This window comes from Oncorhynchus nerka, linkage group LG23 (genome assembly GCF_034236695.1).
Source record: "Oncorhynchus nerka isolate Pitt River linkage group LG23, Oner_Uvic_2.0, whole genome shotgun sequence".
NCBI lineage: Eukaryota > Metazoa > Chordata > Actinopteri > Salmoniformes > Salmonidae > Oncorhynchus > Oncorhynchus nerka.
The window spans coordinates 35,532,200-35,559,544 of record NC_088418.1 but is presented as its reverse complement, the minus strand read 5'-3'; the positions used below and the strand labels follow the sequence as shown (position 1 = coordinate 35,559,544).

General features: G+C 43.0%; 1 protein-coding gene across 4 annotated transcripts; it reads right to left on the bottom strand.

Moving 5' to 3' along the window:
- Positions 1-205: 205 nt before the first annotated feature.
- Positions 206-26,411, bottom strand: LOC115106755 (inhibitor of nuclear factor kappa-B kinase subunit alpha-like). 4 transcript variants are annotated; one of them, XM_029629798.2, is made up of 21 exons: positions 25,607-26,408; positions 25,390-25,484; positions 23,832-23,949; positions 21,909-21,978; positions 21,554-21,642; positions 21,359-21,448; positions 21,142-21,266; positions 20,949-21,056; positions 17,267-17,402; positions 15,848-16,048; positions 4,387-4,489; positions 2,705-2,828; positions 2,413-2,564; positions 2,242-2,303; positions 1,996-2,105; positions 1,850-1,899; positions 1,619-1,727; positions 1,357-1,504; positions 705-796; positions 485-584; positions 206-388 (listed from the first exon to the last, which is right to left on the bottom strand). In XM_029629798.2, exons 1-21 carry the CDS (start codon positions 25,709-25,711, stop codon positions 311-313), a joined length of 2,265 nt encoding a protein of 754 aa, XP_029485658.1. In that variant the 5' UTR covers positions 25,712-26,408; the 3' UTR covers positions 206-310. The 4 variants fall into 4 exon arrangements, with proteins under 4 accessions (XP_029485658.1, XP_029485660.1, XP_029485659.1 ...); XM_029629799.2 differs by having other exon boundaries at positions 233-388; positions 466-584; positions 25,607-26,409; XM_029629800.2 differs by lacking the exon at positions 20,949-21,056 and having other exon boundaries at positions 25,607-26,409.
- Positions 26,412-27,345: the final 934 nt, after the last annotated feature.

Below are 27,345 nucleotides of genomic sequence, written 5' to 3'. Positions count from 1 at the left end.
GTGAAAACTCCACTTTGTCTGCCTATTCCCAAAAGCATTTGGCAATAGGCGGGTAGGCTATTTGGCACGCATATAGTTATGCCCGAAAGCTTATGCTTATGCACTAATGCCAGAGCCTCAAAATAATGAAAGAAAAACCTCAATGTTGCACAAGAATGATACATTTATGGATGATTTTTTTAATGGATTTTCTCTTTATTCAACCCGCCGCCTCCCACCCTTCATCCACACAATATTTCATGACCCTATACCCGCCCACCCTGTGGATTTCACCGCAGGGACTGCGGATTATGAGTCAACCCACACATTACTAGTGCGTGTGTGTGTCTAGAGTCTCTAGGGTTGGGTCAACCACAGATCCATACTGAGTCCAACTCCAGTCCTGGTCCTGCATCAGAGATAGATAGGCAAGGGGTAAGTCAGGATACACACATATAGCCCCCCCCCCCCCCCCCACATACACACCCAAGTCTCGTGGACGCACCATGATACTGCATGTTTTGTCCTGTGAGGTCTCCTGCAGTAGAGAGGTCAGCTGACTCAGGTAACGCTGGTTCTCATCCAGTAGGTGGCATACTGACTCACTGAGAACATGAATGGTGCCAATGTGTTATTTAGTCATTTGTTACTCTTTGGTAGAACTGTAGAGGGTGGTTTTAGAGATCATATTACATTACTACGTTAGTTACTTAGTATGGTCTTACCTGTGTGTGTGTCTTAGTGGGTTCATGGTGAGAGGAGGGGTACTAGAGGCGTCTGAGCTGGGGGTTAGAGAGTTGTGACTGCCATTCTGGGCCTACACACAAAATAAAATGTAAAAAATAGTAAAGACCCGGGTTATAGTCGGATTACAAAAAAACAAACTAATCAGTTACATTATCAGCAAAAAACTTGTAAACAGATTCCAGTTACCTTTGAAAATCTATTTGATTACTTCACCGATTACTTATAAAAAGTTTGAAAAAAAACCCCATACATTATGACACTTTTGGTTCTCAATTACATTAAAAAAAGGTGCTATTAAGTTTGTTCCATTGAGCGAGTCTGACCACATGTCAGAGACCACTATGATGACACACCAAATGCGTTTGATGGATCCTTTTAGTCTTCTTATGTCTCAAGGGGAAAGTAATCCAAAAGTAACTGAAAGTAATCAGATTATGTTACAAAATTTGGATAATCCTAAAGATTACGATTTGGACAGGTAACTGGTTACTAATGGATTACATTTAGAAAGTAACCTTCCCAACCATGTAAAGACAACTGATGACAACAGTAATAACACTGTACTGCTGGTGTTTGTTGGGCTGTTTGCTTCTAAACAGGAGTTGTGTGTTTGTGCACGTGTTTACTTACACAGGCAATCTTGAGCAGGTGCCAGAACTCTCTCTGTCTCTTCATCTGCATAGTCATGACTGCAGCCTCTGCTGCCTTGATGCTTTCCACTGCCCCCTCCAGCTTAGGAAACAATGCTACAATACGACACTTACACTCCAAGATCTTACTAGAAGGAAGCAGACGGAGGGAGAGAAAGAGAAAAGGGCTTACTAGAGGGAGGGAGAAAGAGAGAAGGGTATAGGTGTACAGGTGTGTGCATGTGTACTTGAGGCGTGTGTACCTGAGGTGTGTGTACAGGTCTCTGAGGATTCGGTCCTGGTTCTGGACTGTCTGGACAATGGTCTTCACCATTTCTGAACTGTCACTGTAGCCATGAGGGGGGTCTGGACCTGCGCACACACACACGCGCACCCACACAAAACCAGTATAGCCAATGAGAATCCACATTCTCACAGACACACCTCTACCAGCCTATACTAGATCAGTATTGTGCTGAAATGGTTCTACTCACTCTTGCATTTGGCCTTCAGCTGCTTGTAAAGTTCAATGGCCTTCTCCTCCCTGAAACCACACACACATATATATATTTACAAAACGATACTTTGTCCATTTCATGGAAATAGTTTAAAAAGCTGTAGAATTATGTGAGACACCTACAGTTGTTCCATGATGTCAGCTTGTCTCCTGGCAAACGGACTCCTCTGCAGCTCCACGATCTCAGAGTGGAGACACACTATCTCCTCATCCAGATAGCCCACCTCTGATACCTAACACACACATACAGGTGCATGCACACAGACACCGAAGCTATGCCATCAAATGCTTCTCTCACAGTCCAATACATGCTAGCAGAAGCTGTTGGTAGAGTAGACAGCCATCATACAAAACTATATAGTATAGTACCTGTGTAAAGGCATCAGCTTTCTGTTCATTGTCCTGCCAGGCTTTCAGCATCTTTTCAGAGGCTACAGGTTTGGTCAGAGTTCAGAAAACAGTCAGTAACACACACACACACACACACACACACACACACACACACACACACACACACACACACACGCACGCACAGCTTACAGATGCCAGTGTCTCTCTGCTGGTCGTAGTGCTGTAGGTCTTGTTGTATGCTGGTGGTGAAGAAGGCCAGTTTGGCTCTGAGCTGCTGAGACTGGCTAAACAACACGTTCTTATACCGCGTCAGGTTGGTGTTGTAGCGTAGCAGACTCAACCTACATGTGCACAAACACACAAGGTTGAGAGTGAGGGCAGAAAGGCAAGCGTGTGTGTGTTTGTGCCATGCCTATGTGTGAGTGTGTACAAGTGTGTCTGTGCCACATGTGTGTGTGTGTGTGTGTGTGTGTGCACCTACATGGCAGCTCTCTGTCCCTGGTACAGTCTGCTGTAGTCCCCTCTCAGACCACAGACATAGCTAACCGCCTCTCCCCACACCTTCCTTAGAGCAGCAAGAGGCAGCTGGGTCTTCGTCTCCCTCACTAACACACACATACAGCGAGGAAGAGTTCACATTTAGACACAGAAGCAATATGACATCATACATAGCAGGGCGACTTCCTGCTTACAGACATCAACTTCAATATAATTGTAATATTGTTCCCAGACATTTACTGTATCTGCACTTTGTTAATAGCCTGGGGATGAGGTTAACATAATTGCATTTTGTCCAGACTTGCTATTAGCTTTTCCCAATGTTTACCCTGCATCAAGGAATACTCACATTGGGAAGAGCATATAGTGATAGTCTTGGCAGATTTTTAAGCCTACAGTACCTATGGAGTTATTCAATTGTGAAGCCTACCTATGGGGTTGTGTAGTTGTGAAGCCTACATAGGAGGTGGGGCTGGGTGGTATACCGTATTTTACAATATACAGTTATTGATGCAATGACCGGTTTGGGTTTCTACTTTATCTTCCATAGTGGTATTTAATGTTAGGTTTGTTAAATGTGATACGCCGTGTGTAACGTACATTTTTATAATATACGCTTTCTACATAGATCAAGCCCCGCCCGTCACTCAAGGAACGCATGTTGTTGTTACTCGACCAGGACACACTTGTGTTCAGTCTGCATGGTCAATGCAGAACATGCAACAATGTTGATGACAACCATGCTGTTTCCACTTTGCGTCTTACTATAAATCCACTAGACCTCTATAATTACAATATCTGCAAACTGCTAGTTTGTCTTTTCTAAGCATGTTGTGCCTAAATCACGTTAGCCGCTAATGCTAATAGCTAGCTAGCTAATAAATGTACTAAGTCGGAGCAAACATAGCTAGCTAATACAGCCTGATACCAATTATGGTGTAGGCCAAAATCAGCATGTTGTTTGTGTGACAGTATCTTCTAAACCAAAGAGGATTAGGCGAAGCAGGAATAAATTACCTACATGAAGTAGCTAAGAGAAAACATTAAATGTAGCCAAAAACTATAGGGTCCCGTAGGAAACATTGACCAACACTTTGGTTCCTACCGTGTCACAATAACTCCTCCCTGGCACTTTAATTCATTGTCATGTCAAACAGAGTATTCAAAGTGCCTACTATTATATTTTAACTAAAGAATTAAAAATCATCATATTTCCATGACTTCAATAGCTCACCCAAGTGTTTTAATCTAAATCAAAAGTCAAATCTATACTACAACATTTGGTAAAACCCTTTAAAAAAAAAAAGTTTTATAAATCATGCTGAGATTATTTGCCAATATCTTGTAGCCCTATGTGGCAGTGTGGAGATGATCTCAAGTGAGCAGGAAAACAAATACGAAAATGCAGAACATGTTTAATTGAACAATATAAAACAAATCAGAATGGAGGAAGACCCATTGAAATCACTTAGAATGTATGTGTTGCCACCCTAGGGTCACGTACTACTCAAAGCAAAATTTAGAATTTGTATTATTCAAAAACATAAAATACCGTAAAAAATGTGGAAAAATACAGTGAAATTATATTTTGGCCATAATCGCCCAGCCCTACCTAGAGGGTTGTGTAGCTTTGATGCCTACCTATAGTGTAGTTGTGATGCCTACCTATGAAGTTGACGCTGTCAGGCAGGGGTCGGGCAGTGAAAGGTCCAGAGTATTTCGTCAGACTCTTATCAAACAGGTAGACTATGGCGTTGTCCCAGCCTCGCTAGAGAGAAATGAAAACATGTCAATGTGTGTGTGTGAGCGAGTGAGTGAGTGATTTGATGTGGGTGTGTGTACACTCTACCGGTCAAATGTTTAAGGACTTCTACTCATTCAAGGGTTTTTCTTTATTTTTTATTATTTTCTACATTGTAGAATAAGTGAAGACATCAGAACTATGAAATAACACATATGGAATCATGTAGTAACCAAAAAGGTGTTAAACAAAAATATATTTTATATTTGAGATTCTTCAAAATAGCCACCCTTTGCCTTGACAGCTTTGCACACTCTTGGCATTCTCTCAACCAGCTTCATAGTTACCTGGAATGCATTTCAATTAACAGGTGTGCCTTCTTAAAAGTTAATTTGTGGAATTTATTTCATTCGTTATGCGATTGAGCCAGTCAGTTGTGTTGTTACAAGGTGGAGGGGGGTGTAAACAGAAGATACTGTAACCCAATTTGGTAAAAAAACAAGTCCATATTATGGTAAGAACAGCTTAAATAAGCAAAGAGAAACAACAGTTCAACATTACTTTAAGACATGGAGGTCAGTGAATATGTCAAAATCCATCAAGCGTTATGATGAAACTGGCTCTCATGATGACCGCCACACAGGAATGGAAGACCCAGAGTTACCTCTGCTGCAGTGAATACGTTCATTAGAGTTACCAGCCTCAGAAATTGCAGCCCAAATAAATGCTTCACAGAGTTCAACAGACACATCTCAACATCAACTGTTCAGAGGAGACTGTGTAAATCAGACCTTCATGGTTGAATTGCTACAAAGAAACCACTACAAAAGGAAACACTAATCAAACGAGACTTGTTTGGGCCAAGAAACACAAGTAATGGACATTAGACCGGTGGAAATGTGTCCTTTGGCATGGGGTACAAATTGGATTTTTGGTTCCAACCGCTGTGTATTTGTGAGAGGTGTTGGGTGAACGGATGATCTCTGCATGTCTATTTCCCACCGTAAAGCATGGAGGAGGAGATGTTATGGTGTGGGGGAGCTTAGCTGGTGACACTGTCAGTGATTTATTTCGAATTCAAGGCACACTTAACCAGCATGGCTACCACAGCATTCTGCAGCGATACGCCATCCTATCTGATTGGGCTTAGTGGGACTATCATTTGTTCTTCAACAGGACAACGACCCAAAACACACCTCCAGGCTATGTAAGTGCTATTTTACCAAGTAGGAGAGTGATGGAGTGCTGCTTCAGATGACCTGGCCTCCACAATCCCCCGACCACAACCAAATTGAGATGGTTTGGGATGAGTCAGACCGCAGAGTGAAGGAAAAGCAGCCAACAAGTGCTCAGAATATGTGGGAAGTCCTTCAAGACTGTTGGAAAAGCATTCCTCATGAAGCTGGTTGAGAGAATGCCAAGAGTGTGCAAAGCTGTCATCAAGGCAAAGGGTGGCTATTTGAAGAATCTCAATTATAAAATATATTTATATTTTTGGGGTTACTACATGACTCCATATGTGCCATTTAAGAGATACAATTATGTGTGTTTCCTGTCCTACATGAGATCAAAAGAAACACACTCGTTATGACTGTCCCTTAAGTGTCCACGGAAAGGTTAACCCTCGCAAGGCTGCCGGCCCAAATGGCATCCCTAGCCGCGTCCTCAGAGCATGCGCAGACCAGCTAGCTGGAATGTTTACGGACATATTCACTCTCTCCCTACCTCAGTCTGCTGGCCCCACATGCTTCAAGATGGCTTACCATCGTTCCTGTTCCCAAGAAAGCAAACGATAACTGAACTAAACGACTATTGTCGTGGAGCACTCACTTCTGTCATCATGAAGTGCTTTGAGAGACTAGTCAAGAATCATATCACCTCTACCTTACACCCTAAACCCACTTCAATTTGCTTCCCACCCTAATAGATCCTCAGACGATGCAATCGTCATCGCACTGCCCTCTCTGTGCAACTGGGTCCTGGACTTCCTGACGGGCCACCCCCAGGTGGTGAAGGTAGGAAATATCTCCACTCCGCTGATCCTCAACGCTGGGGGCGCCACAAGGGTGCGTTCTCTGCCCGCTCCTGTACTCCCTGTTTACCCATGACTGTGTGGCCATGCACGCCTCCAACTCAATCATGAAGTTTGCAGATAACACAACAGTATTAGCGTTGATTACTAACAACGATGAGACAGCCTACAGGAAGGAGGTGAGGGCTCGGAGTGTGATGTCAGGAAAATAACCTCTCACTCAACGTCAACAAAACAAAGATGATTGTGGACTTCAGGAAACAGCAGAGGGAGCACCCCTCAATCCACATCGACGGGACACCAGTGGAGAAGGTGGAAAGTTAAGTTCCTCTGCATACACATCACCAACAAACTTAAATTAAGAAATGTGTCTTGTCACCTAAAACCCTCAAACTTTTATAGATGCACAATTGAGAGCATCCTGTCGGGCTGTATCACCCTCTCCAGAAGGGGATGTGGTCTGCACAATGCATCACAGGGGCAAACTACCTGCCCTCCAGGACACCTACAGCACCCGATGTCACAGGAAGACCAAAACGATCAAGGACAACAACCACCCGAGCCACTGCCTTGAAATTGTACGGTAACTGCACGGCCCACAACCGCAGGACTCTCCAGAGGGTGGTGTGGTCTGCACAATGCATCACAGGGGCAAACTACCTGCCCTCCAGGACACCTACAGCACCCGATGTCACAGGTAGACCAAAAAGATCAAGGACAACAACCACCCGAGCCACTGCCTTGAAATTGTACCCTTCAATAAATGAAACACTAATCACTTTAAATAATGTAACTTTAACAATGTTTACATATCTTGCATTACTCATCTCATACAGTGTCAAGAAAAATTATGTATAACCTTTGGAAATACCTGGAATTTTGCATAAATTGGTCATAAAATTTGATCTGATCTTCGAAAGGCTGGTCATGGCTCACATCAATGCCATCATCCCAGAAACCCTAGACCCACTCCAACAGATACACAGATGACACAATGTCAATCACACTCCACACAGGTCTTTCCCATCTGGACAACAGGAACACCTACATGAGAATGCTATTGATTGAACATTGAGCCATAGTGCCCACAAAGCTCATCACTTAGCTAAGGATCCTGTGACAAAACACCTTCTGCAACTGGATCCTGGACTTCCTGACGAGCCCGCCCAGGTGATAAGGGTAGGCAACAACACATCTGCCATGCTGATCCTCAACTCGGGGGCTCCCCCTGTACTGTCAGTTCACCCATGCCTCCGTGGCCAAACACGACTCCAACACATCATTAAGTTTGCTGACGACAACAGTGGTAGGCCTGATCACCGACAACAATGAGACAGCCTATAGGGAGGAGGTCAGAGACCTGGCAGTGTGGTGCCAGGACAACAACCGCCCCCTCAATGTGAGAAAGACAAAGGAGCTGATCCTGGACTACTGGAAAAGGAGGGCCAAACATGCCCCCATTCACATCGATGGGGATGTAGTGGAGCGAGTCGAGAGTTAAGTTTCTTGGTGTCCATATCACCAACAAACTATCATGGTCCAAACACACCAAGCCAGTCCTGAAGAGGGCATGACAACACCTAGTCCCCCCCCCCCCCCCCCAGGAGACTGAAAAGATGTTGCATGGGTCCCCAGATCCTCAAAAAGTTCTCCAGCTGCACCATCGAGAGCATCCTGACCGGTTGCATCACTGCCTCTACAGAGGGTAGTGCGTACGGTCCAGTACATTACTGGGTCTAAGCTTCCGGACATCCAGTACCAGTCAACAGTTGGTTACTACATGATACCATATTTCATAGTTTTGATGTCTTTACTATTATTCTACAATGTAGAAAATAAAAAAAATACAGAAAAAAATGCTTTAATGAGTAGGTGTGTCTAAACATTTGACTGGTCCTGTATATACACTAGGCGGTGTCAGAGGAAGACTCCAGTCACCCAAGTCATAGACTGTTCTCTCTGCTACCGCACGGAGAGCGGTACCGGAGTGCTAAGTCTAGGTCCAAAAGGTTCCTTAACAGCTTCTACCCCTAAGCTATAAGACTGCAGAACAATTAATCAAATAGCTCCTCAGACTGTTTACATTGACACCCCCCTTGTTTTTACACTGCTGATACTCGCTGTTTATTCTATGCATAGTCACTTTACCGCTACTTTCATGCATGTACAAATGAACCTGTACCGCCACATATTGACTCAGTACCGGTACCCACTGTATATAGCCTCGTTATTGTTATTTTATTATGTTACTTTTTATGAACATTTTTACTTTATTTACAACATTTTATCTTAACTCTTTCTTGAGTAAGCATTTCATGCTAAGGTCTGTTGTATTCGGCACATGTGACAAATACAATTTGCAATTTGATAACATATATATTGAAATAGGCTATAGCAAATAGGATTAGGCAAATTACTCAGAATGCCACTTGTGTGCTGCCCTGCAAGAGTCTGTTTTTTACTGAGCTGCGCCAGTCAAGTTTAAATAGGCTAAACCATCATCTGTCACATCCCAATGTAGTCACCATGATGACTGTCAGTCATAGATGATGCTATCGTCATATTTTCCAACCCTTGTGTGTGTGTGTGTGTGTGTGTGTGTCAGACCTGGGTTCAAATACATGCATTTGATTATTTGTTATTAGGAGCCTGTCAACTTGAAAAGTTTTAGGGTCATTAACAATGTTCCCTCTTAGCTGCGGGCTAAGAGCTCCCCTGCCGGCAGAAGAAATATCAGCTCCCGCAGAGAAACATGAGATTGAACTTCAGTTTTCCTCTTTAGTTAACACTATCAACGTTTCACTCTACTGTGGGAATTGTGCTCAAATAAACGCAATATTAGCCACTGTCAATGTAACATACCAAAACAAAATGAACTATGGAAGACTTATACAAAACTGTGCAAGAAATGTACTTGTACGTAGAGCGAATTGGAGTATGATTGTATTGTATTGACATGCCTGTACTCTACACAGACCGGTGGGTCATAACCAATCAGAGCTGCAGTAGGCCTATATGCAAATAGACCATTGTCATATGTGGATCTGTGCCATTCACTTTGAACTGGACTGTGTTTAAAGCATGAGCGGTCACAAGTAGATGCTCTTGTTTTGAGATCAAAGCAAGAGCTGCATGTAGCCACCTGTGCACATTTGTTCATATTCTTTGCTAGTTAGTGAGTTGTAGTTATTTCTAGCCATTTTGAATCTCAAGTCAGGTAAAGAGCTTTTTTTTAAATGGCAGTGTTGTATTTTGAGACAGTCTTGAATAAGCTAAGTAAGCCAATAGGCAGAGCATGCTGCTTCTGATTCTCTGTAATAATGGTATGGGAATAATACTACTTTATTTTGTAGTGGTTTCTTGCATCAAACATTTACATTCACCTCCTTATCTAAAGGACAAGTGGATAAACAGGTTAATGTCAAGCCCTGCATATATTTTTCAAAAGTCTCATGGAATGTAGGTCTCCATTGAACACCACACATTTGCTGCTACCGTGGGTTGAACGATAGACCAGCTATTTCCATGCCTTTTTCTCCATTGTTTTTAATGGTAGGCCACTGGTAGGCCTACATTATGATCAAGTAGCCGCAGTACATTTCTTGGCCACTGTTAAAACTAACTTAAACCAGGTACAGCCTCAATGCTCAAATTAAACACGTGCCGGAAGTTGCACAGAATTTTCACAACATTCAAGTTTGTGCTCACATACCTGAAATTAGCTGAGTGTTGATTTTTGTTTTTAGAGGAACAATCTTACATTTACATTTACATTTAAGTCATTTAGCAGACGCTCTTATCCAGAGCGACTTACAAATTGGTGCGTTCACCTTAAGACATCCAGTGGAACAGCCACTTTACAATAGTGCATCTAAATCTTTTAAGGGGGGTGAGAAGGATTACTTTATCCTATCCTAGGTATTCCTGAAAGAGGTGGGGTTTCAGGTGTCTCCGGAAGGTGGTGATTAACTCCGCTGTCCTGGCGTCGTGAGGGAGTTTGTTCCACCATTGGGGGGCCAGAGCAGCGAACAGTTTTGACTGGGCTGCGCGGGAACTGTACTTCCTCAGTGCTAGGGAGGCGAGCAGGCCAGAGGTGGATGAACGCAGTGCCCTTGTTTGGGTGTAGGGCCTGATCAGAGCCTGGAGGTACTGAGGTGCCGTTCCCCTCACAGCTCCGTAGGCAAGCACCATGGTCTTGTAGCGGATGCGAGCTTCAACTGGAAGCCAGTGGGAGAGCGGAGGAGCGGGGTGACGTGAGAGAACTTGGGAAGGTTGAACACCAGACGGGCTGCGGCGTTCTGGATGAGTTGTAGGGGTTTAATGGCACAGGCAGGGAGCCCAGCCAACAGCGAGTTGCAGTAATCCAGACGGGAGATGACAAGTGCCTGGATTAGGACCTGCGCTGCTTCCTGTGTGAGGCAGGGTCGTACTCTGCGGATGTTGTAGAGCATGAACCTACAAGAACGGGCCACCGCCTTGATGTTAGTTGAGAACGACAGGGTGTTGTCCAGGATCACGCCAAGGTTCTTAGCGCTCTGGGAGGAGGACACAATGGAGTTGTCAACTGTGATGGCGAGATCATGGAATGGGCAGTCCTTCCCCGGGAGGAAGAGCAGCTCCGTCTTGCCGAGGTTCAGCTTGGTGGTGATCCGTCATCCACACTGATATGTCTGCCAGACATGCAGAGATGCGATTCGCCACCTGGTCATCAGAAGGGGGAAAGGAGAAGATTAATTGTGTGTCGTCTGCATAGCAATGATAGGAGAGACCATGTGAGGTTATGACAGAGCCAAGTGACTTGGTGTATAGCGAGAATAGGAGAGGGCCTAGAACAGAGCCCTGGGGACGCCAGTGGTGAGAGCGCGTGGTGAGGAGACAGATTCTCGCCACGCCACCTGGTAGGAGCGACCTGTCAGGTAGGACGCAATCAAGCGTGGGCCGCGCCGGAGATGCCCAACTCGGAGAGGGTGGAGAGGAGGATCTGATGGTTCACAGTATCGAAGGCAGCCGATAGGTCTAGAAGGATGAGAGCAGAGGAGAGAGAGTTAGCTTTAGCAGTGCGGAGGGCCTCCGTGATACAGAGAAGAGCAGTCTCAGTTGAATGACTAGTCTTGAAACCTGACTGATTTGGATCAAGAAGGTCATTCTGAGAGAGATAGCGGGAGAGCTGGCCAAGGACGGCACGTTCAAGAGTTTTGGAGAGAAAAGAAAGAAGGGATACTGGTCTGTAGTTGTTGACATCGGAGGGATCGAGTGTAGGTTTTTTCAGAAGGGGTGCAACTCTCGCTCTCTTGAAGACAGAAGGGACGTAGCCAGCGGTCAGGGATGAGTTGATGAGCGAGGTGAGGTAAGGGAGAAGGTCTCCGGAAATGGTCTGGAGAAGAGAGGAGGGAATAGGGTCAAGCGGGCAGGTTGTTGGGCGGCCGGCCGTCACAAGACGCGAGATTTCATCTGGAGAGAGAGGGGAGAAAGAGGTCAGAGCACAGGGTAGGGCAGTGTGAGCAGAACCAGCGGTGTCGTTTGACTTAGCAAACGAGGATCGGATGTCGTCGACCTTCTTTTCAAAATGGTTGACGAAGTCATCTGCAGAGAGGGAGGAGGGGGGAGGGGGAGGAGGATTCAGGAGGGAGGAGAAGGTGGCAAAGAGCTTCCTAGGGTTAGAGGCAGATGCTTGGAATTTAGAGTGGTAGAAAGTGGCTTTAGCAGCAGAGACAGAAGAGGAAAATGTAGAGAGGAGGGAGTGAAAGGATGCCAGGTCCGCAGGGAGGCGAGTTTTCCTCCATTTCCGCTCGGCTGCCCGGAGCCCTGTTCTGTGAGCTCGCAATTAGTCGTCGAGCCACGGAGCAGGAGGGGAGGACCGAGCCGGCCTGGAGGATAGGGGACATAGAGAATCAAGGGATGCAGAAAGGGAGGAGAGGAGGGTTGAGGAGGCAGAATCAGGAGATAGGTTGGAGAAGGTTTGAGCAGGTTTGAGCAGAGGGAAGAGATGATAGGATGGAAGAGGAGAGAGTAGCGGGGGAGAGAGAGCGAAGATTGGGACGGCGCGATACCATCCGAGTAGGGGCAGTGTGGGAAGTGTTGGATGAGAGCAAGAGGGAAAAGGATACAAGGTAGTGGTCGGAGACTTGCAGGGGAGTTGCAGTGAGGTTAGTGGAAGAACAGCATCTAGTAAAGATGAGGTCGAGCGTATTGCCTGCCTTGTGAGTAGAGGGGGAAGGTGAGAGGGTGAGGTCAAAAGAGGAGAGGAGTGGAAAGAAGGAGGCAGAGAGGAATGAGTCAAAGGTAGACGTGGGGAGGTTAAAGTCGCCCAGAACTGTGAGAGGTGAGCCGTCCTCAGGAAAGGAGCTTATCAAGGCATCAAGCTCATTGATGAACTCTCCGAGGGATCCTGGAGGGCGATAAATGATAAGGATGTTAAGCTTGAAAGGGCTGGTAACTGTGACAGCATGGAATTCAAAGGAGGCGATAGACAGATGGGTAAGGGGAGAAAGCGAGAATGACCACTTGGGAGAGATGAGGATCCCGGTGCCACCACCCCGCTGACCAGAAGCTCTCGGGGTGTGCGAGAACACGTGGGCGGACGAAGAGAGAGCAGTAGGACTAGCAGTGTTATCTGTGGTGATCCATGTTTCCGTCAGTGCCAAGAAGTCGAGGGACTGGAGGGAGGCATAGGCTGAGATGAACTCTGCCTTGTTGGCCGCAGATCGGCAGTTCCAGAGGCTACCGGAGACCTGGAACTCCACGTGGGTCGTGCGCGCTGGGACCACCAGATTAGAGTGGCCGCGGCCACGCGGTGTGGAAGCGTTTGTATGGTCTGTGCAGAGAGGAGAGAACAGGGATAGACAGACACATAGTTGACAGGCTACAGAAGAGGCTACGCTAATGCAAAGGAGATTGGAATGACAAGTGGACTACACGTCTCGAATGTTCAGAAAGTTAAGCTTACGTAGCAGGAATCTTATTGACTAAAATAATTCAAATGATACAGTACTGCTGAAGTAGGCTAGCTGGCAGTGGCTGCGTTGTTGTTGTTCTATCTCTCTATAGTGCTGTTTCTTATATTATGGTCTCTTGTTTCTTTAGAGGTTTCACTTTGTTGTCCTTTTTCTTTTCCTTTTTCTTCTGTCCTTATTTTGTCTTCCTTTCTTCTGTTAACTAGATATTTTTTGTTATCTTCTCATGGACACATTTGTTCTTATCACAATAGTCCCTAAAGTGTTTGAGAAATTTATCCAAAATGTCAATTTATTTGGCGCGTTTGATCCAGAAAAACACTGGTTCCAACTTGAGCAACGTGACTACAAAATATCTCAAAAGTTACATGTAAACTTCGCCAAAACATTTCAAACTACTTTTGTAATACAACTTTAGGTATTTTTTTAAATGTAAATAATCCATTAAAATTGAAGATGGGATGATCTGTGTTCAATACAGGAGGAAAACAAACTGTAGCATGCTTTCTGGTCACGCGCCTCTATCTAACAGTACACTTCAAGTGACCCTCGTTCAAGATGGCCGTACTTCTTCATTACACAAAGGAAAAACCTCAACCAATTTCTAAAGACTGACATCCAGTGGAAGTGGTAGGAACTGCATGAAGATCCCTTAGAAATCTGGATTCCCAATGAAAACCCATTGAAAAGAGAGTGACCTCAAAAAAAAAAAAAAAATCTGAATGGTTTGTCCTCAGGGTTTCGCCGCCTAAGTTCTGTTATACTCACAGACATGATTCAAACAGTTTTAGAAACTTCAGAGTGTTTTCTATCCAAATCTAATAATATGCATATCTTATCTTCTGGGGATGAGTAGCAGGCAGTTGAATTTGGGCATGCATTTCATCCGGACGTGAAAATACTGCCCCCTGTTACCAAAAAGTTAAAATTAAGATATGTGTAGTCATTTGGATTTTTACTAATTCTCTTTGAAAGACAGGGTCCTGAAAAAGGGACGTTTCTTTTTTTGCTGAGTTTAGTTTGCATTGCAGTACATAAAATGTGGTGAGTAGTTGACTCAGAAAGAGAAAGTTGAACAGTTTTGAACAAATTCATTCCTTTAATAATGAAGCGAGAGCTAGCTATATTTCATATTTTTTTTCACTTTCACTTAACTATCAAATGCAGCTAGCTAGTTTAGCCAACTCAAACAGAGAGGGATGTGTTAGCTAGCTGGCTATCCAGCAATGACACACATCCAAGTCAAGTTAAGCTGCTTAACTACTTGCTGACTGTGCACTGTACTTCATGATTGTAGCGAGTTTACTAACGCCTTAGTTCTAGTAGCTATTTTGACTATGACGTTAGCTAATATTGTGACAACGATGTAGGCTGTGTGTAGCAGTTAGCAGTTACGATATGAAGGTTTGACTTGGATAGTTTTTTTTGCCTGATCACAGATAGCTGATGTGTTGTGCACTGAAGTATACACGCAAAGGGAAAAGGTGAGCGAGCGGAAGAAATCGTGTAGATGCGATAAATAATTATTCAACGAGCAAAATTAACATGCTATTTGTATGTGGCTGCTATGAAAGTGAACAGTGTTTGTGTATGATCAGGGGTCTAATCATTCCACCGATTCTGTTGAAAAAAAAATCTTAAAACGGAAGCAACTGGAACGAAACAGGGATTTTGTCCAATAGAAAGTCTTGTTTGTAACTGTTGGACTAATGATTACACCCTAGATCAGCTAGATGCAGGCAAGAGGATGCAAGGCGGTATTGAATGTGTCACTGTCACCTTGATTACTAAAATGTCTCTTGACATGTACACCTGCGTTGTAACCTTTCATTCATAGGCTTAGTTGTAGAAACATCATGACGGGTATAGGGACAATTGAAATATCATGTTGTGGCCTAACCTATCGATGTTACATTGAACTGGGTGAATAGAATAAAAATGACGGTCATCCAGTAATAGAAATAATGCCATGCTCATAAAAAAAAAGCAATTGTCTTCCATCATCTTAAACGTCACTGACGGCCACTGCAATACACTAACGCAAAAAGAATATCATAACAAAAACCATGAGTCAAATTGACCCCTGAATTGATATATAAACTCAATACATGAAGTCATGACAAAGAATGATTACCTGCTGCATTGAAAGATTACTTGGTGCAGCCAATCTACAGCACTAGACTAAACTAGTGTCATCACTTCACTTGTGTCATCCTTCTGTTATTGAGAGATAAACATGGTAAAGATTTCACTGATTATCAAGCTATCTTAAGATGAATGCACTAATTGTAAATCGCTGTGAATATGAGTCTGCTAAATTACAAAAATGTTAATGTAAAATGTAATCGAAATACCCTAAATATTTGAACCAGTCTGGTGTGTGGACGCACGAGCTTGTACCGGTCCATCAGGGAGGCAATGTGCTGGTGGTCTGCGAGGGTCCAGGGAGACTCCAGTCTCCAACAGCAGCTCCTGGCTGAGCGGAGGGATGTGTGTGTGGGTGTGTGTCTCCACACGCTGCTGCAGGGAGTGTAACCCCTCCTCACTGCCAAGGACGAAGGAGTGAAGCTGGGCCGACGTCATGTCCAACACATGCATCACCTAGAATGCACACATATGCATAATTGTATGGATTTGTTTGACAAGACCATTAGTCACATCAATTTACAAGGGGCTCATGTTACTATCCAATTAACAAGATTGAACAGTCCCTTGCATTCAGGCTGAATTTGCTAGTGCCGCAACCACTTGTTAACCTCTTGAAACTCTGGGGGCAGTATTTCATTTTTGGATGAAAAACGTTCCCGTTTTAAACAAGTTATTCTGTCACGAAAAGATGCTCGACGATGCATATAATTGACAGCTTTGGAAAGAAAACACTCTGACGTTTCCAAAACTGCTAAGATGTTATCTGTGAGTGCCACAGAACTGATGCTACAGGCGAAACCAAGATGAAATTTCAAACAGGAAATGCCCCAGATTTTGGAGGCGCTGTGTTCCAATGTCTCCTTATATGGCTGTGAATGCGCAAGGAATGAGCCTACATTTTCTGTCGTTTCCCCAAGGTGTCTGCAGCATTGTGACGTATTTGTAGGCATATCATTGGAAGATTGACCATAAGAGACTACATTTACCAGGTGTCCGCTTGGTGTCCTCCGTCGAAATTATTGCGTAATCTCCAGCTGCATGCATTTTTCCATTTGGTTCAGAGGAGAAACCAAACTGCCACGAATGATTTATCATAGAATAGATATGTGAAAAACACCTTGAGGATTGATTCTAAACAACGTTTGCCATGTTTCTGTCGATATTATGGAGTTAATTTGGAAAAAAGTTTGGCGTTGTAATGACTGAATTTTCGGGGGTTTTTCTTAACCAAACGTGATGAACAAAACAGAGCGATTTCTCCTACACAAATCTTTTTGGAAAAACTGAACATTTGCTATCTAACTGAGAGTCTCCTCATTGAAAACATCCGAAGTTCTTCAAAGGTAAATGATTTTATTTGAATGCTTTTCTTGTTTTTGTGAAAATGTTGCCTGCTGAATGCTAGGCTCAATGCTATGCTAGCTATCAATACTCTTACACAAATGCTTGTGTAGCTATGGTTAAAAAGCATATTTTGAAAATCTGAGATGACAGTGTTGTTAACAAAAGGCTAAGCTTGTGAGCCAATATATTTATTTCATTTGCGATTTTCATGAATTGTTAACGTTGCGTTATGGTAATGAGCTTGAGGCTATAATTACACTCCCGGATACGGGATTGCTCGTCGCAAGAGGCTAAGTTGTTTTCAAGCATTGCAGTGTGTGTGTGTACCTTCATGTTGAGTATGTTCTGTAGGGTAGTGTAGCAACAGGGTGTGTGTGTGTCACGGTCTGTCACTCCTCCTCTTGTCGCAGGGTCCCACAGCAACAGCATCTGTAGCAGAGATTCCACTGGCTCTAACAGGGACCTACACACAGACACACGAAAAAGTACAATTTTCCTCACATAGAAAAAGGTAACACATTGAGCAAAAACAAAACAACATTTTAAATAGACGGGATCACAAGTTCCGAAAACTGCTGCTAATATAATGCAATAATATACTGTACATTCCATTTAGCAGATGCTTTTATAGTCATGCGCATACAGTAACAGTCAAAGGTTGACACACCTACTCATTCAAGGGTTTTTCTTCATTTGGACTATTTTCGACATCGTAGAATAATAGTGAAGACATCAAAACTATGAAATAACACAAAGGGAATCATGTAGTAACCAAAATAAATTTGAGATTATTCAAAGTAGCCACCCTTTGCCTTGACAGCTTTGCACACTCTCGTCATTGTCATGACAGTCCTGTGAGGATCCAAACAGGTCAGATCGGGGGACTTGTGGGGATTAACAACTCATGTCCTGTTGTAAAATCAAGTTGAGAAGATTCAGGTCTCCCTCTCCAAATTCACCAACGGAAAGTTACTTTGTTTCAAGAGACTTTTCCCGCCGAAACTCTAACATGTTCAAAAGCGAATACTGCTCAGTCATAATCCACTCACAGACACACACACCTCTCCATCAGGCTTGGGGCTTGCTATCAACATGAGATGCAACCCTCCCCCTCAACAAAAAAATAGATGTTTTCTGAAAGGGTCGTAGGGGAGATAAAGAACAAAAACAAAAAAATAGATAAAAAATGTACTATTCCATTTCTAAAATATTCAGAAAGATTGTGCTTTCGTGATCTGTAATAAGTTTTACAGAGAGTTTAAAACGGCAAAGCTGACAAATTGCTTTGAGCAGCGCTCTCCCTAGACAGACTGGGGAGAGGAGAGTGGCGACCACCCTACTAAAGCCAAGGTCAGCGGAGTAAATGTTTGAGTAAAACGCCACTCACCTTGAGTCTTTCAATGCTTGCCACAGTCTTCCCTGTTACCAATTCAGTCATGGTGATCTGCTGCTGCAACTGTTCTGACATTCTCATATGCTTTACTGATTCGAAGTGATTGTCGAATTTCTCTAGTTTCCAAAAACATTTGGAAATTGTTTTGCATGGTCATTAGCTGTTATTTTTGTTGGCAAATGAGAATGATTTCTGTTCATTGTACTGCCAGTCAGTCATCAACAAATCACCCATCATCTTAGCAAGTGAATACGCTGACAGGCCAGGGAGAAGACTTTGTTGACGAGTTTTTGGATTGGGCCATTTTCCACGGTAACAGTGCAGTAACTGGTCAAAATTACAAACCTGCTTTGATTGGACCCTTTTATGTGCTAAAAGTGGATTGGTCAAAATTGCAAGCTCTCGCATAATATGTGCAGATGTGTTGATTTTGCATTGAATTATGCGATCGCAGAATACTGGAGGGACTGATAAGAGATAATTGTTTTACATAAACTTTGCAGTGACAAGTCACGCCCGAGTGAGGTCAGAGAGCGTGTCAGCCTGACGAAAACGCAATTTCGAACAAAATGATGGGGTTAAGAATTAACATACCAGAACACAAAAGTGTGTAGCTGCAGCTACACGTTTAAAGTTGTTTGAACTTTGAATCTCAACACGAGGTAGAGACTATAAACTCACCTCCTGGACAATCACTGGTACGGCTGATTACTTAATGCAGCTAAAGTATATTCGAAAGCGAATTCAAGTAGGACCATACTATTCTGCTCAAACCATCGTATTACGCTACTCTCATCACCCCACTGGGAACCATCGACCTGTCTGGCTAGCCTATCTTCAAAGAAGCATCTTCAGGAGCAAATGGAAGGAAAATAAACTAAGTAGTTCGGTTCAGGACTACGAGACAAGTCACCAGATACCGGACAACTACAAAGAAGGACAACAGTATTAGATTTTGTTGGAACCATTTTGGACAATCAGAGCCTTACAAGCGTGCCGCAAAAATGCCCAACTCCCTTCATAAGGCGGCTCTGTCCACCGAGAGAGATCCGGCGAACCAAAACATTTCACATACAGTGGGGCAAAAAGGTATTTAGTCAGCCACCAATTGTGCAAGTTCTCCCACTTAAAAAGATGAGAGAGGCCTGTAATTTTCATCATAGGTACACTTCAACTATGACTGACAAAATGAGAAAAAAAATCCAGAAAATCACATTGTAGGATTTTTTATGAATTTATTTGCAAATTATGTTGGAAAATAAGTATTTGGTCACCTACAAACAAGCAAGATTTCTGGCTCTCACAGACCTGTAACTTCTTCTTTAAGAGGCTCCTCTGTCCTCCACTCGTTACCTGTATTAATGGCACCCGTTTGAACTTATCAGTATAAAAGACACTTGTCCACAACCTCAAACAGTCACACTCCAAACTCCACAAGACCAAAGAGCTGTCAAAGGACACCAGAAACAAAATTGTTTCAACAAGCGCTAAGATAGCACTAATGAGGACCGCCACAGGAAAGGAAGACCCAAGAGTTACCTCTACTGCAGAGGATAAGTTAATAAGAGATAACAGCACCTCTGATTGCAGCCCAAATACATTCTTCAGAGTTCAAGTAACAGACATCAACATTAACTGTTCAGAGACTGCATGAATCAGGCCTTCATGGTCGAATTGCTGCTTATGAAACCAATACTAAATGACACCAATAAGAACAAGAGACTAACTTGAGCCAAGAAACACGAGCAATGGACATTAAACCAGGAGAAATCTGTCCTTTGGTCTGATGAGTCCAAATTTGAGATTTTTGGTTCCAACCGCTGTGTCTTTGTGAGACGTAGGTGAACGGATGATGTCCGCATGTGTGGTTTCCACCGTGAAGCATGGAGAAGGTGGTGAAATGGTGCTTTGCTGGTGTCACGGTCAGTGATTTATTTAGAATTCAAGGCACACTTAACCAGCATGTCTACCACAGCATTCTGCAGCGATATGCCATGCCATCCCATCTAGTGGGACTATAATTTGTTTTTCCAACAGGACAACGACCCAAAACACACCGCCACGCTATGTAAGGGCTATTTGAGCAAGGAGGAGAGTGATGGAGTGCTGGATCAGATGACCTGGCCTCCACAATCACCTGACCTCAACCCAATTGAGATAGTTTGGGATGAGTTGGACTGCAGAGTGAAGGAAAAGCAGCCAACAAGTGCTCAGCGTACGTGGGAACTCCAAGACTGTTGGAAAACTATTCCAGGTAAAGCTGATTGAGAATGCCAAGAGTGTGTAAAGCTGTCATCAAGGAAAAGGGTGGCTACTTTGAAGAATCTCAAATAGAAAATATATTTTGATTTGTTTAACACTTTTTTGGGTTACTATATGATTTCATGTGTTATTTCAGTTTTGATGTCTTCACTATTATTCTACAATGTAGAAAATACTACAAATAAAGAAAAACCCTGGAATGAGTAGGTGTGTCCACACTTTTGACTGGTATTGTACATCTTATGCATGTTGGCCCAAAGAATCAAACCCACAATCCTGGCGTTGCAAGCACCATGCTTTACCAACTGAGCCATACAGGACCACTATGAGTGATGTGTGTGTGTGCATGTGTACCTGCTCAGATTGTTGGGGTAGGGTAGGTGTGTAGAGAATCTCACTTCTCCATTCATATCCTCTACAGCCATGATGTCCTTGGGACCTTTGTTGCGCACTTTATTGGTCCTACACACACACACACACACTTTTACTGGTTCTACAAGAACATACAATTATTTGCCTTCTATTTTAGTGACAGACACACACTCACCACTGAACCGGCTGCATGTTGTGAAGGAACGGGCGGAAGCCACAGGTACACTCAAAGATCATGGTCCCAAAACTCCAGTAGTCCACTGACACAGTATAGGGCTTATTCTCAAACAGCTCTGGAGCCTAACATGCGCACACACGTAACACACAATTCCCATTGGAAATAGATTCAAAAGCATATATTGTCAATGTATAAAAAAACGTTTTGGTCTCACCAGGTACTGCAGAGTTCCGACGAAGGATGTACAGAGACTGCCCTGGTCCAAGTCTTTAGCGTAACCCAGATCTATGATCTTATGGACAAACTAGAGGAAAGATAAATAGAAAGAGGGAAAGATAGGGAGGAGAGATGGACAGCACCAATACTTATTTGAGTTTCCAAATACCTGTTTGTGTGTGTGTGCACTCACCTTCCCACTGGTCTCCTGCAGTACGATGTTCTCAGGCTTCAGGTCCCTGTGGATGATCTTATTCTCATGGAGGTATTGGATACCAGACCCTGTGTGTACAATAATGATACATTACCTAAAATGAAAAGAAACTCCCAAATGTTGCTTGCAAAGTATCAATGTACCAGCCTCAACTGGAACCAAACAGAAGTGAATGGGCCAAAACAGGGGGACCAATATCTAAATAAGCAACACTTGTTTGTTAAAACATTTTTTGTTGCAAAGCATTTTGCTTTGGTGTACACTAATGAATACACCCCTGGAAAGCAACCTCTAGAAAGGAACGAGTGTATTTCACTATAAAGGGCTAGCTTACCAACATGGCTGAGTAGAGAAAGGACTTGACTCTCCTTCAGTCCACAGCAGTTCTCTGGCTTGTTCAGCAGCTACAGGGATCAGGAAAAACAGTCACATACAATTCATTGCCTTTAGAAAGTTTTCCCACTACTTGATTTTTTCCACATTTTGTTATGCAACAAAATGGGATTCACGTGGATTTAAATGTCATTTTTTGTCAACGATCTACACAAAATACTCTGTCAAAGTGGAATAAAAAATGTAAAAATAAAAATTTTAATGGAAAATAAAGATAAGTATTAAATGCAGAGTCACGTTTGGCAGCTGTCTTTCTGGGTATCTCTCTAAGAGCTTTGCACACCTGGAATGTACAATATTGGTCAAGTTGGTTGCTGATCATTGCTAGAAAGCTATTTTCAAGTCCTGCAATAGATTTTCAAGCCGATTTAAGTGAAAACTGTAACTAGACCACTGAGGAGCATCGCAACTCCAGTGTATATTTGGCCTTGTGTTTTAGTTAATTGTCCTGATGAAATGTGAATGTGTCCCAGTGTCTGAACCAAGTTTTCCTCTAGGATGATGTCGGTGTTTAGCTCTATTCCATTTATTTTCATCCCCCCCAAAAACTCCTTAGTCATTGCCGATGACAAGTCTACCCAACATGATACAGCCACCACCATGCTTGAAAATATGAAGAGTGGTACTCAGTGATGTGTTGGATTTGCCCCAAACATAAGGCTTTGTATTCTGGACAAAAATACAATTTCTTTGCCACATTCTTTTGTAGTATTACTTTAGAGCCTTACTTCAAACAGAATGCATGTTTTGGGAATATTTTTATTCTGTATAGGCGTCTTTCTTTTCACTCTGTCATTTAGGAGAAAACTCTACAATACTAACCTATCACAGCCATTGAACTCTAACCGATTTAAAATCACTATTGACCTCATGGTGAAATTTCTAAGCAGTTTCCTTCCTCTCCGGCAACTGAGTTAGGAATGGCGCCTGTATCTTTGTAGTGACTGGGTGTAATGATACACCATCCTAAGTGTAATTAATAACTGCATTATGCTCAAATGGATATTTAATGTCTGCTTTTAAATTTCTTTACACATCTACCAATAGGCGCCCTTCTTTGGGGAGGCATTGGAAAACCTCCCTCATCTTTGTAGTTGAATCTGTGCTTGGAATTCACTGCTCGACTGAGGGACACTAGAGTTTATTGTATGTGTGAGGTACAAAGATGGGGTAGTTGTTAAACATGTTTATTGCACACAGAGCGAGTCCACGCAATGTATTATGTGATTTGTTAAGCAGATTTTTACTCCTGAATTTAACAAATAGGTTGAATAACAAATAGGTTGAATACTTATTGACTCGAGACATTTCAGCTTTTCATTGTTTATTAATTTGTAAACATTTCTAAAAACATAAAATGTGGAAAAGGGGGTAAATTTTTTATTTTTATTTTTTATAATTTGACCCCTTTTTCTCCCCAATTTTGTGCTATCCAATTGTTTAGTAGCTACTATCTTGTCTCATCGCTACAACTCCCGTACGGCCTCCGATACACAACCCAACCAAGCCACACTGCTTCTTAACACAGCGCGCATCCAACCTGGAAGCCAGCCGCACCAATGTGTCGGAGAAAACACAGTGCACCTGGAGTCGCTGGCGATGAGTCAAAGATATCCCTACCGGCCAAGCCCTCCCTAACCCGGACGACGCTGGTCCAATTGTGCGTCGCCCCACGGACCTCCCAGTCGCGGCCGGTTGCGACAGAGCCTGGGCGCGAACCCAGAGTCTCTGGTGGCACAGCTGGCGCTGCAGTACAGCGCCCTTAACCACTGTGCCACCCGGGAGGCCGGGGTATGAATACATTCTGAAGGTACTGTACACATGGCATCACTGCAGTTGTGTGTATGAGTGCACGTGCGTGTACCTTGCGTAGGTCTCCTCTAGAGCAATACTCCATGGCCAGTAGTGGCAGGTCATTGAGTGCTATAAAACTCATCTCCTCTGGAACCTCCCTGGCTCTCACCACATTATCATGGCTCAACCTGAAGAGGCAAGGAGACAAGATAGGAGTCAGGAGTCGGGGAGACAAGAAAAGGAAGTAGGACACAGGAGAAAAGGACAGAGAAGGTGACAGTCAAGAGCAGCAAAAGATGATCTATAGTTACTGTACACTCTATCGATGGGATCCCTGTGTTTATGATTCTATGGAGTAAATCTGTTTGAATTCAATCACAGCATCCCTTTAGATTTAAACAAAATTTTCCATACATGTTTGCCAATGGAAGTTGTCAGAAAGTGACATATTGGACATAAATAACAAAACATTCAGGAGACAAAAGTTGACCCATTTTGCATATCCCACCATACCATGAGACATCTATGGTCTTCATCACTGGAAAATATAAAGGGTTCAGTTTGATTTCATTTTAAAGCTTACAGAGTTGTCAAACTATGACAATTTCTTGGAAATAAAATGTATTCATAAAAAAAATGGATTGTTTTTTACTTTTAAGGTCAATTATACAGGGTGGGTGTTATTTCAATCAGAAATATAATTCATTGAATGGATATTAGCCTTCAGACAAGGTCTGTTACAGTGACCAGCTGTCACGAGTCATGAAGGCAGTCAAATTCCAAATAAATAAATACAAAAATTGGCAGATTAATCGATACCGGCTTTTTTGGTCCTTCAATAATCAGTATCGGCGTTGAAAAATCATCATCGGTCGACCTCTAAATTAGAATAATAGTGAAGACATCAAAAATATGAAATAATACATATGGAATCATGTAGTAACCAAAACAGTGTAAAACAAATCTAAATATATTTGATATTCTTCAAATAGCCACACTTTGCCTTGATGACAGCTTTGCACACTCTTTTCTTTCATTTTGATATTGGCACAAATGGAAATGTGGCACTGACTGACTCCCCCATAGCTTGACGTTTTTAGTATAGTCTCAATGAAGAGTTCGGCATTCGACTAGCCATGTGCTACATGCAGTTACAAACCTGCTAGAGTTAACGGCAAGCGGATGAGCAACATCCACTGTCATACTACGGATGCAGCCTGAATGTCAAGCTGGTTAGATTTAGAAAGCCTTGAGTAGATCTAGCTTTCTTTGTAGGATACCTCTCTGGAGCGCCAGGTAAGGTGGGTTTGCACTTTGAGGTTTTATTGGTTCCATTTTTTTCATATCACCTTTATTTAACCAGGTAGGCCAATTGAGAACAAGTTCTCATTTACAACTGTGACCTGGCCAAGATAAAGCAAAGCAGTGCGACAAAAACAAACCAGATTTACCAGATTTAAATAGGCCAATAGCAGCGAAGTAATTACAATTCAGCAATTTACACTGGAGTGATATATGTGCAGCAGGCAAGTACAGCTAAAGTATTTGAAATTATTTTAAATAGTATTTGAACCCAGTTCTGACAGTGTTTGTGTGGTTATTACTAGATGTGTAGATGTGACACTCACTTCTTCATAATCTGTATCTCTCTACTCCAGCGTTCTCTGTTCTTTGAGTTCAGCTCCAGACGACACAATTTCACTGCTATCTTCTCTGATGTCTCCTTCACACACACACACACACACACATTGCATTCCTGCTGAACATCTCAGAAGATAATGTTGTTTGAGACTTTCATCTCCAGATGGCTTTATGTGTATGTGTAGTCATATGATCCGGACTCACCAGGTGCTGGTACAGGTAAACGTGTCCAAACCCTCCGGTCCCCAACTGCTCCTTCAGCTCCCACAGCCCACACACTTGGCTCTGTTTGACCGGGACTTTCTCCATCCCTCTCAGCTGTGGAGGGCTCGAGAGTGTAATATGTCAGTTACCCTGGACAGAATGACTTTCACGTGACATTTGCTGTGAAGCCTCCGGAGTAGTCTCCAACTGGAGTGTGCAGGACTTTTTTTCAGCCCTGCACTAACACAACAGATTCAGCTATGACGCTTCCGACCATGTCTAGTTGATCAGTTCAATCAGAATGTTTTATCAGTTTTATCAGGTGTGATGGTGTCAGGCTAGTAAAGGCCTTCTCTAGCGCTCCAACAACTCTGCAACTTTTTATTTACCAAGGCAGGAAGGCTGATAGAACAATACAATTGTTGGATATGCCTATATGCCCACAACCATGCCGTGTCCTAGTTCCACAGTGGACCGGAGTGGCTAGCTTGCCAGGTGAAGTTCGTAAAGCAAGACGTAAACAAAGTAGCTAGAGCTGTCCTGGCAAAACTCTTTCACTAACGCGTTAGCTAACGTTACTAGCTATCCAAATGGCACTAGCGCTGAATACAACAATAAAACCATCTAGAACAAATAACGGAAAGATATAATACACCGTTGATAGTAATGCATTTCTAGATTAATTAGCTACCGGTATATTTATTCCACGCTAAAATGAAACAAAGTGGTAATATTAGCTATGTCCTAAGAGTCAAAAGCGGCTGCTGATGCTTCTTCTTCGATGAGTTAACGGCGGTTAGCATCCAATAAATGTTGCATTACCGCCACCTACTAGACTGGAGTACAACTCCCTTATACTTTGCTTGAAAAAATTATAAATAAACAAATACCCTATCATCTACAGTGGTTCCCAAACGTTTTATAGTGCTGTACCCCTGCAAACATTCAACCTTCACCTGCATGCCCACTCTAGCACAAGGGTCAGACTCAGCGCATTCTCAAACCACACACACACACACACACACAATACAATACATTTATTGAACATAAGAATGAGTGGGAGTTTGTCACAACCAGGCTCGTGGGAAGTGACAAAGAGCTCTTATAGGATCAGGGCACAAAAAATAATATAATAATCAACAATAAATGTTGCTCTTTATTTAGCCATCTTACATATAAAACTTTATTTGTTCATCAAAAATTGGGAATAACTCACCACAGGTTAATGAGAAGGGTGTGCATGAAAGAATGCACATAACTCTGGAATGTTGGGTAGTATTGGAGAGAATCTCAGCCTTAAATCATTTTCCACACAGTCTGTGCCTGTATTAAGTTTTCATGCTAGTGAGGGCTGAGAATCCTCTCACGTAGGTACGTGGTTGCAGAGGGCATCAGTGTCTTAACAGCGCGATTTGCCAAGGCAGGATACTCTGAGCACAGCCCAATCCAGAAATCTGGCAGTGGTTTCTGATTAAATTCAATTTTCACAGAACCGCTTGTTGTAATTTCGATGAGGCTCTCTTGTTGAGATATCAGTAAGTGGACTGGAGGCAGGGCATGAAAGGGATAATGAATCCAGTTGTTTGTGTCATCCATTTCGGGAAAGTACCTGCGTAATTGCACACCCAACTCACTCAGGTGCTTCGCTATATCACATTTGACATTATCCGTAAGCTTGAGTTCATTTGCACACAAGAAAATCATACAGTGATGGAAATAAATGTCCTTGATAATGCAGA

What these genes read in the sequence shown, in the direction of transcription:
- LOC115106755 (XM_029629798.2), bottom strand. Translation starts at nt 25,711, where the DNA reads ATGGAGAAAGTCCCGGTCAAACAGAGCCAAGTGTGTGGGCTGTGGGAG. An exon ending in TTTACCTGTACCAGCACCTG is followed by an intron (nt 25,485 to 25,606) that starts GTGAGTCCGGAT and finishes GTGTGTGTGAAG; the next exon opens with GAGACATCAGAGAAGATAGC. An exon ending in CCACTAAGACACACACACAG is followed by an intron (nt 585 to 704) that starts GTAAGACCATAC and finishes TCATGTTCTCAG; the next exon opens with TGAGTCAGTATGCCACCTAC.